General features: G+C 34.4%; 1 protein-coding gene across 2 annotated transcripts in view; it reads right to left on the bottom strand.

The window, feature by feature from the left end:
* The window catches only part of KCNT2 (potassium sodium-activated channel subfamily T member 2), a 379267-nt gene that overhangs the window by 37227 nt on the left and 329353 nt on the right, over positions 1-12687 (bottom strand). Inside the window, exon 24 of one of the 2 annotated variants that reach the window (XM_035010164.1) lies at positions 7242-7262. The exons of the other annotated variant lie outside the window; for it this stretch is intronic. Within the exon in view, the coding sequence (XP_034866055.1) occupies positions 7242-7262 (21 nt within the window). The remainder of the gene's footprint in view (positions 1-7241; positions 7263-12687) is intronic. 2 annotated transcript variants of the gene reach the window in all.

Here is a 12687-nt window from a genome sequence, read left to right on the forward strand (position 1 = left end):
TTATGTTTCTATGACAATGCTACTAACCAATGCCACTAACACCACTTTTCTCATTGTTTTTCTTATGAAGTCAGACAATGTCCACCTTCTTTCACTGTGTAGTAGTGAAATGTTTTTTATCTTCTCTGGTATAGCATTTTTTCTTCTCTTCAAAATAATGCTTGTCTTTTTTTTAAGGTGGAGTGATAATATTACCAGCATCAGAATTGTTATTATTGTACATTTTGCAACTACTTTTTTGTAGGTCTCAAGATACTTTTTTACTCTTCTAATAGTTATTTAATTTTAACTGTTGTGTTCCATACATTGATGTGTGTCCAATAGATCAGAATCAAAATCTGGCCCAAATTTAGACTGATTTCTCCATCATTAATTTTTGTTTTATAAGGAAACTAAAAAGTGGTTTTCCTTAACCAATTCATTCATTTTATGTCTAGAAATAACTACATATAAGAATATGTTTGCTTTCAATGACATATCAGATAAAGGGCTAGTATCCAAAATCTATAAAGAACTTATCAAACTCCACCCAAAGAACAAATAATCCAATCAAGAAATGGGCAGAAGACATGAACAGACATTTCTCCAAAGAAGACATCCAAATGGCCAACAGACACATGAAAAAGTGCTCAACATCACTTGTCATCATGGAAATACAAATCAAAACCTCAATGAGATAACACCTTACACCAGTCAGAATGGCTAAAATTAACAAGTCGGGAAACGACAAATGTTGGCAAGGATGCGGAGAAAGGGGAACTTTCCTACACTGTTGGTGGGAATGCAAGTTGGTGCAGTCACTCTTGAAAACAGTATGGAGGTTCCTCAAAAAGTTGAAAATAGAGCTACCCTACAACCCAGCAATTGCACTACTGGGTATTCACCCCAAAGATTCAAATGTAGTGATCCAAAGGGGCATGTGCACCCTGATGTTTACAGCAGCAATGTCCACAATAGCCAAACTATGGAAAGGGCCTAGATGATCATCAACAGATGAATGGATAAAGAAGATGTGGTATATATATACAATGGAATATTATGCAGCCATCAAAAAATGAAATCTTGCCATTTGCAATGACATGGATGGAACTAGAGGGAATTATGCTAAGCAAAATAAGTCAGTCAGAGAAAGAAAATTAACATATGATCTCACTGACATGTGGAATTTGAGAAACAAGGCAGAGGATCATAGGGGAAGGGAGGGAAAAATGAAACAAGACAAAACCAGAAAGAGAGACAAACCATAAGAGACTCTTAATCTCAGGAAACAAACTGAGAGCTGCTGGAGTGGAGGGGGGGTGGGAGGGATGGGGTGACTGGGTGATGGACATTGGGGATGGTATGTGCTATGGTGAGCGCTGTGAATTGTGTAAGACTGATGAATCACAGACCTATACCCTTGAAACATATAATAATACATTATATGTTAATAAAAACAAAACGAAACAAAACAAAAAGAATGTATTTGCTTTCTACATAAAACATCCTTTTGGGGTTTCTATGTTTAGGTTTTCATATACTATACAGACTTATATATGTGTGTATAGAGAATAGCTTATACACTTGAATAGCTTTAAACTCTAAAACTGACCTACAACAAACAAATAATCAACAAATAGAAGAGCATTGAATAAGCACACAGGTTTAACATGCTCATAAATGTACTCCAATGGTTTACATTATTAGAATCATCCTTTCATTGCCAGGTTTGTCCTCTTCACAGTTCAATTTTCTCATCATTTTGCAGAATTACAGGAATACACAGCCTAAGGCAATGGTTTCAACCATGGGTATATGTGTGTGAGGTACGTCCTACATACTATAGGGTAAGTCAGGGAGGATATCATTCTATCACCTCCAGTATTTTACATTCCAGGAAAAAAGGACCTAAGCATATGAATTTATGAGAAACTATTACTGTGATTCTAATAGGCATATAGCACCAATTCTGCCATGCCCCAAACATTTTAAACACACACACACACACACACACACACAAACTCCTCTTTCCTATCATTTGAGAACCACTGCCCTAAAGCATATGCAGTTATGGATAAATGAGCCTGTGGAAAGAAAATTTCTATGATATATGTAATGTCTTAATTAAAGAGCAGACATAATGATATAAGACTTGGAAGATATAAATATTCACATTCTTATATAAAGAATCTATACAAAACAGTATTATTGATCCAAGTATATTGTTGCTTACATATCACCACTCCTTTATGAAAACCTAGGTGACCTAGATCAACTTTATAATTTTCCATTTGGCTCTGATTATTTTATAGACTCTAGCAGCCATTCAACAAAGGGCTGTGACTAAAGGCTTAATTTACTTCCTATGGCAGTGCAAAGTGAAAGAATGATCTCCATGCAGTTTAAGATGTTAAATGGACAAAAAGCCATGACTATGTAGTTAAATTAAATCAAACAGATTGGATGCGTTTAAACAGCTTCTTGCTAATAAGTATGCCATTGAGATTCTTATTAAGTTACAGTAAATAAATAATGCAAGTAAGAAATGTTTTCCTGGGGATGGAAATGCACAAGATAAGAATCAGAGCCAGAAAATATTTTAAAAGAATTGTAAAATAAGGTAAGAAAAAGATCCAAGAGTAAAATTTCTGTAAGAAAGTGAAAGAAAATGACAGAAGAGCCCAGACTTAAGGTGTGTGTGTGTGTGTGTGTATAAATTAGAGTGCATTTGAGGTTAGTGAATATATCTATGTTTGACTAATATTACAAGGTATTTACTTATCCAATTACAAGAATACTTACTATTATATTATTTATAAATGTAAGTGTATTGAAACAAATGTTTTCTAAGGGAATGCCATCCACTCAAAGTGATGTAGCAGAGAAAATTGATGAAATAAGATCTATGTTACTCTATGTACTTACCCCAGAATTGTTTGCAATTAGCTATGAACAATTAACACATATCTGCCCCTTTTTATAATTTGTGAAGTGATAATCATATGCTCCCTATTTAGTCTTCACTTTGCTATGTGTTGAGAATGGACCATTTCACGCACAGCTAGTAAAAGGAAGAGCCAACATTTAAACCCAGATCATCTGGTACCAACTCCATTGCTATTTGGTCAGACAGAATAATTGAATAAATTATTTGTATGGGGAACAGGAACAGAAGGAGTATCAAAAAAGAATGGCCAGAATATAGAGCAGTTTAAAATCCAGCAACAAGAAATTTGACTTGATAAAGTAGGCATCAAACATCCACTATATTCATCATGTATCATGTGAGTAAAGTAAGGAATATGGTCATTAATCTGTCTGTTCTATGTAAGATTTTGAAGGGAAGAGAATTTAGATATAGTAAATCCATCAAGAAGTAATTAAAGAATAGGCATGAAATTTTCATGTTAGCTTTCTGAGAAATCTTTCTTGTATGTTTACTGATGCATTCCAAGCATCTAGGTGGGTGCATCTGGTGCCTAGCGGTGCTCAATAAATATTTGTAGTTCTGGTAGATAGTAAAGTGAAGAGAATCTGGCAGAAAATGAGCTTGTTCTTCATTTTTAGAAATTAGAAGGACAGAAAACACAAACTTGCTATCGATTAACATAGAAGTACTAACTGAAACCACAAGACATAACAAGTGTTCTGAGATCAAGTGTAGAAAAAGACCAAAAGACTATAAAACATAACTTTAGTAAATGCCTGGTTACTGTTCAAGTGTCATTTCCCATATTGATTCTCAACCAAAGCATTTGAGGACCTCAAAATAGATGGTGAAAGAGAAATGTAGCTCAGAAATCAGTAGAGGCTGCTACAGTGAGACCCAGTGATTAAAAGAAGCTCTGGTGTCAGATAGTGATAAATTCTAAAAACCAGGTTGGCTGCTTCCAAAGTTTTTGACATTGGTCAAGTTAACTTGTCTACATCTCTGCTTATTTAAAAATAAGAATAATATCGTATGCCATATTGGCTTCTGGTGAGGATTAAATAAAATAATAAAGTGCTTAGCATTGTGCAGGGATCAAGATTAAGGCTCTGGGTGAGACTAACGGCAGTGAAGCTTAGCCTACCTTCAGGTGGTTAACGGAGTATTTTCTGGAAACTAAAGATGAAGTCCAGTCCTAGAAGGGAGACAAAGGCAGATTGCTGCAGCTACTTGGAGTCTTGAGCTCCAGAGCCAATCTCAGGGACAATGGGTTAGGGAGAAGCCTTCAGATGAAGATCACATTGGCAGCATCTGAAATGAACTGTTATAGGCAGAAACTGAACAGTAGAAAGAAGGGGAACAGTTTAAGAAATAAACCAATAAAAACAGGTAAAACAGGTAAAGAAAGTAATTCATAATATGAAAACTGAGGATAAAAGAATTTTAAGATGTAGGAGGTAATGACCCCTACTCAAGATTATATGATGTTTAAACAAATAAAAACTAATATAAAATGCCAAGGATTTTGGCTTAAAGATTTCTACTGATTCAAGAACAGGATAAATAGAGTAGTGGGAAAAAAAACTGTGGAAGACACTGATAAGGAACAGAATAGACAGCATATACGAACTTTTCTCAGAGCTTAACAAGAATAAGATAAGTAAAAATTGAATGACGGGGAGCCTGGCTGGCTTAGTCAGTAGAGCATGCCACTCTTGATCTTGGGGTTGTGAGTTCAAGCTCCACAGTGGGCATAGCAATTACTTAAAAATAAAAAATCTTTAAAAAAGAGGATAAAAGGGAAAATTTTTCTTGAGAACTGGGGAAACTTGGGTATATTTGAAGGTAAAGGGAGAGAGTTGATGGAGAGGAAAAAAAAACGCTAAAAACAAAAACTAGAGCTGGAAAGAATGGGAATTGTTGTAGAAACAAATGGAATTACAAAGATAAATGTCTTCATATCCAAAGTACAATTAGAGTTTCTTTTTTCCTTCATAAAAAGGATTGTAAGAAAAATACTTATATTGGAAAACTCAAACTTCCCAGTAGAGGGAAGGCACTTTGGTTACATAGGGAACTGATTGAAGGATGTCGAGACCCTAGAATAATAACTATAAGAAAGAAAGCAATTAGTGGGAAAAAGTTCCAAAAGTCAACTTGCAATTGGCTGCCATGATTCAGAAATGAGCCAAACCTTTGCCTTCCTGCATCTGAAATGGTAAGTTAGAGAAAAGAGGTGATAGAGATGTGTAACATCTGAATAAAAACTGCAGAACATTTGAATCAATACATGGAACTGCCAACATAGCCAAAACCTACACCTAAAAGTTTCACTCCACTTCCAAACATAAAGCTATAAAGTTTTTAACCAAATGAAAATTCTGATCTTTCTGGGACATAGAGTGAACCCCAGCAAGTGTTTCTACCATTGAGGACCAGGTCTGGACTTATACCTGAGAATCCCTTTAGGAAAGACAAGATGAAACAACTCTGCTGTTGACATGTTACTAAAATATTTTATGAATTAATGCATGCCAATTCAATACCCTTGAGATTTTATTTGTACAGCTGGTCAGGTCAAATATTGGTATAAATTAAAAATTTAGAAATATATGTTGATCTCATTATAAAACATTTTCTAAAAAAGCAACAATAAAACTATAAAATGAGTTCCCCAAACCCAGTATGTGCCAGGAATATGTTCTGTTTTGATCTAAAATTTTAATTTGCTCAACCTGCAGGTAGCCATGGCAGCTGAAACCCCTTAGCAGCTTCATGCCAAACAAACATTACATTTTCAATGTGGACCATGATGGGAGGAAAGCACTCCTCTAAAATGTTATTCATTCAGGCCCAAGGGAAGCTTCCTTGGTAATATTTAGTAAATTCTGAAAGATTCAATATATAATAAAACAAAATAAGAATATTGAAAAATATAATAGAGGTATAGCTCATAAAATCATAAATAAATAATTTAAGATGTTTAAAAGAATTTAATGAACAAAATTTGCATTTATTATATGGATTCAAATCTATGATGTAGTTAACAGTCATTACATCAAAAATGTGGATATTATGAATATAGAACTTTTCTCTAAATTCCAACAAGTTCAAAAATAGACTTGCAGCTTTCTTTTTCTTTTTCTTTTTTTTTTAATTTTATTTTTCTTAAATCAACGTGTACTTTTAGATGGTAACTTTGGCACACAAGCTTTACACTTAATGTGCTAAATTCTACCATTGCTTTGACATTCAAAATGCAATTTTTAAAGTGGAAAATATTTATATTTGTAATGGTTTCATTAATTATATTTATGCTTGGGAGTCTGCATTAAGTGCTAAGAACATAATGACAATTATTTATCATAGTTTATATGAAGAAAACGGAAAATAAAATTAAAAATACAAATCCCATGAAGATAATATCATGGTTTTAGGAATATAAGTGCATGCATATGCATATGTATGCATAATATATGCATACATTTTAGGTTTTAGGTTTTAGGAATATAAGTGCATGCATATGCATATGTATGCATAATATATATTATTAAGAATTTTATTTTTATTGTAACAAATCAATTATTAGCCCAGATCAATGTTATCAAACACTAAACTGATGGCTTCTTAATGGCAATAAATTAAAATTATTAAAGAATAAAATCAACGTTAAAAAGTGTACTAGAGAGGGGCGCCTGGGTGGCTCAGTTGGTTAAGCGACTGCCTTCGGCTCAGGTCATGATCCTGGAGTCCCGGGATGGAGTCCCATATCAGGCTCCCTGCTCAGCAGGGGGTCTGCTTCTCCCTCTGCCCTCTTCCCTCTCGTGCTCTCTGTCTCTCATTCTCTCTCTCTCAAATAAATAAATAAAATCTTTAAAAAAAAAAAGTGTACTAGAGAAAGCCATCCCAGGTCCTATTGTTCCTATACCCCTTTCTAGGAGGACCAGCCTACATAGGTAGCATGGGGAAAGATAAGTTTCACATCCCATGACTGCCAACCCTTTTTTAGTCTCAGTTGATTGCACTGAAGGTGGGTACCTCATTCAAGGACAGACAGACAATACACAGCCAGTAAGCGACGAGCAGGTAATGACACTACACAGTAAAATATATGATTGGATTAATATACAAACATAATTTCAAGACAAACAGGTAAAATGAACTTGCAATATTATTAGGGAAATATAGACATGCTAACTTGAAAATAGAACATTTATAACACTTCAGCTTAATTAATTTAACATCTGAAATACTGAATTCAATTCTCTTTCCCTTTAACAGCTCTGAATTCACATATTAAACTATTTGAGGAAAGGGAGACAAAAATACTTACTTGTGATGCTGTTTCTCGAGACTGACACAAAAGGAGGGAAAAAAAGAAACACACAAAATACAGTTTAAACAATGACTAAATAATACATACACGAAACAGTCAGCAACAAGGACAAAATCTGACAAGTCCCCCTTAACACTTATAATTATGTGTTTCATTATTTATTACAGGGCTTCTGAATAAAAGTAGATAAGGAATAAAAGTGTAGCAGAAAGTTCCTGTTAGATTATTTTTTGTCTGTTTGTTTAGTAAAATTATCTCTCTAAGGTTTTGATAGAAAAAAGTGGTACTGGGCGCCTGGGTGGCTCAGTTGGTTAAGCGACTGCCTTCAGCTCAGGTCATGATCCTGGAGTCCCGGGATCGAGTCCCGCATCGGGCTCCCTGCTCGGCAGGGAGTCTGCTTCTCCCTCTGACCCTCCTCCCTCTCGTGCTCTCTGTCTCTCATTCTCTCTGTCTCAAATAAATAAATAAAATCTTTAAAAAAATAAATAAAGAAAAAAGAAAAAAAGAAAAAAAAAGAAAAAAGTGGTACTGGTAGAGAAAATAAAACAATTGACAGGAGCTTATAAAGTTCATGAGAGAATACTGGACATAATTACTGGCATTCAATAACCATTATTGGCATTAATATCTGTACTGTCTTAAAATTTAGGTCGCATATAAAATTGTTTTTTAAAATTTAATACTTTTAAATTTAGATATTGTCATAAGATTGCTTTTCCCTGATGTATAAATTTAATTAGCTTATAGAAATATTCTGAGCTTTCACCTTGGCTGCGAAGTCTAAAATTTGACCTTCCCAGTCACCATATAACTCTCAAATATTGAGGGTCAATACAAGCTATGTTATCTTAGTCTTCAATTCTAAGGAATAATATCCTATTCATTTTTCAATAAGTAGAAATAAAATGTTCAATTATATTCTTTGGTGTAACATAACTCAAGTCTCGCAAATTATCTACCTTTTTAACTGTTGATACAAATGTAAAAAAAGCATAATAAACATTTGATTATAGGCTCCTTAAAACTGTTTATCTTAGGATTCTTAACACATGGCCCAAGAGAATAAAAACGTTGCTTGAGTGAATAATGGGAGAGAGTGGGCAGCTAGAATTCCAAAACTGTCCTATCTCAATCCTTATTAAAATAATTTTATTAATGTGATTTTGCAAAAGATAAACTAATTTCAATAATATATTTAAAAATACTATGTTCCAGTTTAAGAGTAAGGACTTAATGATTGGTAGATGGGAAAATCAATGATTATTCCATTATATCAAATGCTTTAAAGTTTTAAGATTTGCTATTATGAAAGTGACCAACAGGGTGCCTGGGTGGCTCAGTCCTGGGATCGAGCCCCGCATCGGGCTCCCTGCTCGGCGGGAAGTCTGCTTCTCCCTCTCCCACTCCCCCTGCTTGTGTTCCCTCTCTCACTGTGTCTCTCTCTGTCAAATAAATAAAATCGTAATAAAAAAAAAAAAAAAGAAAGTGACTAACAATCAGAGTAACATATTTCACAAATTTATTGTGTACATTGAAAAGATGTTGGTACTTTAATATGTTTTTAAATGATCTCTAATTTCTAGTAAAATTTTCAATGGTTCTAGTACACTTCAAGCAAATGTACACTGGAAAACTGGAGGTAAATACAGTTCCACATTTTCTTACCAAAAACCATAGGAACAAATATGTTTATTAATTTAGAATTTATCAGATTTTGGAAAGGTAGTACTATACCATATACTGTATGGTAGGAAATGTCCCTAGCATTTGGGTAACATTTCATAATAAAAAATTGGGTAGCATTTCATAATAAAAAATAATAAATTTAATAATAAAATTTAATAATAAACTTCACAATAAAAATAATAATATATCTGCAATGAAAAGTAAGAATATTCACTTGACAGGGAGTAATATTAAAATTTCCCAAATAAAGTGAGGTAAAATAAATTTACTGAGCTTTTTGGATTTCAGAATTGTGGATAAAGGATCATGGACAGAAGTATAGTTCCTCTTTGTCATCAAGAGCTGCATTAGTCCCTATGCCTCCTGTTTTTGAACCAGGAGATTCTGATGTTTATAAAGATTCCCTTAAACAGACATATATAGATGGTGGTAGAAGCTCTGGCAAGGTGATATACAACCAGGTAAAAAGGGGCAGGATCCAGCTGCACCCTATAATATAGCTGTATCCATGGACTGATTTTTGAGTCACTGTATGCACCTCCACTTTATTCTTTGTGTTTGTATGAATTCTCCTTCCACCAATATTCAGCCCACCAAAAAACTGAGATTGTATTCCAGGTCTTTTGTACATTTTATAATTTTAATTATAAATATTCTTTATCATCATTTGTCTTCCCAAAGACATCTGCTCTAAGTATTGACTGTTTCCCCTACTCCCACAGACAAAGCTAAATAGCTTTTTTTCTATACATAGAACATGAGAAGACACACTAGAAAATGATGTGGCATGAAATCCTGCATCGGCTTTTAAACTGTATTTTTTTAAACTCCATGAAATAAGGAAGCAAGGCTTCGTTTTTACCTGTGTTTATTCCTACCACGTTCTGATATGAAATGTTGGCACTTAATAAAAAATTATCCATAGAATAGGACAGAATTTAATACTTAAAAGTATAATCTGAAAAAATGATCAATGTCTAATGCAACTACCATATGACTATAAATCTATTAGTTGTTTTTATTAGTTATAAATACATTGTGTTGTCAGAAAATGTTACGATTTGTTTTGAAAAATAGAAGCTTCCACCATGATCATTTTTATTTCCCTAGGACACATCTACTTTTATCTCTTTTAGCTGCATATGTAGGTCTTTATCTCAGTTTCTCTATAACATGCTTGATTTTTTTTTTTTTTTTCAGTTTCTGCCTTCATCTTCACTTCACACTCTGGAAGAAAAGAAATTAATCTTTTCCACCTATTCCAGTACCTTTGCCATCTCTCATCATTTCAAAATTGTTCAAGTGTAATTCTGGTTAGATCAAAATTGAGGGCACATTATGACTAAGTGCAATTTACAGATGAGCTATACAGGAAACATTCTTACTATTAATTTCCTGCATACATTTTGTTGGTGGTGGTGGTGGTGATAATATATTCCTAAAGTTAACAACTTTGTTATTTTTATAATTGCTTAATTATAAATGTACGTAATTCACCCTGAGATCTCTGGCAATTGTTTAATCTTTCTTTAAGACATTGAGATATGCAAGATATTCTATAGATTTCATCTTCCTGAAGAAATCTCTCTGAAATCCTCTAACCCATTCCAGGTTCCTTTAGGTCTGATGGTCTTTTCACTGCCATCCTGGGGATTTCCTTGGCTTCATATTTGTTGCCTGGATTCCATAAAATGTATGGTTTCCTCCATACCATGATTCCTTTCTCAGTGTATTCATTCCTTTTGGTGGGAGTGGTTTCTTTAGGAAGCAGGCATGGTAGAATGTTTTTGGAGACAATGTTGAAATATGATTTATCCTACTCTTACACAAGTTTGATAGGTTTGGCTGAATATAGAATTCTCGTTTGGAAATATTCCCTCAAGATTTTGAGGGAATTGTTCCATTGTCTTTTGGCTTACAGTGTTGCTTTTGAAAAATCCCAAATATATTTTGCATGTGACCTACCCCTTGTTCTCCTCCTGCACCTTCTCCTTTGCTTCAATATTCTGAAATATTATGGTGCTGTGTCTTGATGTGAGTCTATTTTAATTCATTATACTGAGCATTTGGTGACCCTTCCCATTTGGAAATTAACACACTACTATTCTGGGATTATTCTTAAATTATGACACTGATATCTTACTGTATTCTTTCTGTATGGAAGTGTTATGATTCAGATCTTAGACCTCCTGGACTAGTCCTCTAATCTTATCTTTTCTTTACTGTTTCCATGTTTGAATTTTTGCTCTAGTTTCTTGGTGATTTCCTCAACTTTATGATGTTAACTTTTTTTACCTCTGCTATCATATTTTCAATTCCCAAGGTTTTCTTTTTCCTAAATGTTCCTTTAGTTTCCTGGAGCGCCTGGGTGGCTCAGCTGGTGGAGCATCTGACTTGATTTTGGCTCAGGTCATGATCTCAGCTCTGCATGGGGCTCTGCATTGGGCACAGAGCCTGCTTGGGATTCTCTCTCCCCCTCTGCCCATCCCATCTCCTCCTTATCTCTCAAAAAAAAAAAAAGATAAAAATTCAGTTTCCTGTTCGTCTTTCATCTTTGCAATATCTTCTTTTTCTTTTTCTTTTTTTTAAAGATTTTATTTATTTACCCGACAGAGAGAGAGAGCACAAGCAGGTGGCATAAAAGGCACAGGGAGAGGGGGAAGCAGGCTCCCCGTTGAGCAAGGAGCCTGACGTGGGGCTCGATCCCAGGACCCTGGGATCATGATCTGAGCCGAAGGCAGTTGCTTAACCAACTGAGCCATCCAGGTGCCCCAGTAATATCTTATTTTTCTAATAATATTAATTCTAGCTTTTCAATATATAATTTTACTGATACATATTTGGCATTTATAATTTTCAAATATAAAATCAGAGATATTTAGTAAATTTACCAAGTTGCATAATCATCACCATAAAGCAGTTTTAGAATATTTCCAATACCCCAATAAACCCCATCATGTTCATTAACTGGTTTCCCATTTCCTCCACCTCCCCCTGACTTAGGCAATCACTAATCTGCTTCCTGTCTGCATACATTTACTTTTTATGACATTTCATAACATGAAATCATACAATTTGTATCCGCCTTCTTTCACTGTACTTAGTATTTTTGAGGTTCATCCAAGTAATAGCACATATAAGTAGTTTCTTTCTATGGATAAACAGTATTCCATTGTATGGATATACCACATTTTGCTTATCTGTTTACTAGTTGATGGACATTTAAGTTGTTTCCAAATTTTGGCTATTATAAACAATGCTGCCAAGGACATTTGTATACAAATCTTTGGGTGGATATATTTGTATTTCTCTTGGGTAAATACTTTATTTCATGTTTTGAAATTGTCTTCTTCCTCAATGATCTGCCCTTCTTACATGTTTTTTTCTTTCCTGTTTATTTTGTGCCTTTGTGGTTCATTCTATTTCCCAATATAGGGAATTTTTAGTTGTCTTCTACTTAAAAGTAGGGGACTAATAAAATTTATTGAAAGCTCTGGGTGAGATTTTTTTTATTGAGTTTCAAGGTGACCACCGGATTACTGAATGTCCCATGTCTACATCTTTAGGCATTTCACTTGGATTGTTCGGATTCCCTAGGGAAGATCGCTAATCTGCTGCTGAAGGGTACAGTATACAGAATAGACCTTTCACTTAGCTCTCTGAATTTAGTGTGGTATTATTGCCCTCACCTGTCCCTTCAATCCACAGAGTATCTGTGTCCTCTCGCCATAGAAACAAACCTTCAATCTTTGCCTGC

Source organism: Mirounga leonina, unplaced genomic scaffold (genome assembly GCF_011800145.1).
Source record: "Mirounga leonina isolate KUSES-001 unplaced genomic scaffold, KU_Mleo_1.0 Mir_154, whole genome shotgun sequence".
In the NCBI taxonomy this organism is placed as follows: domain Eukaryota; kingdom Metazoa; phylum Chordata; class Mammalia; order Carnivora; family Phocidae; genus Mirounga; species Mirounga leonina.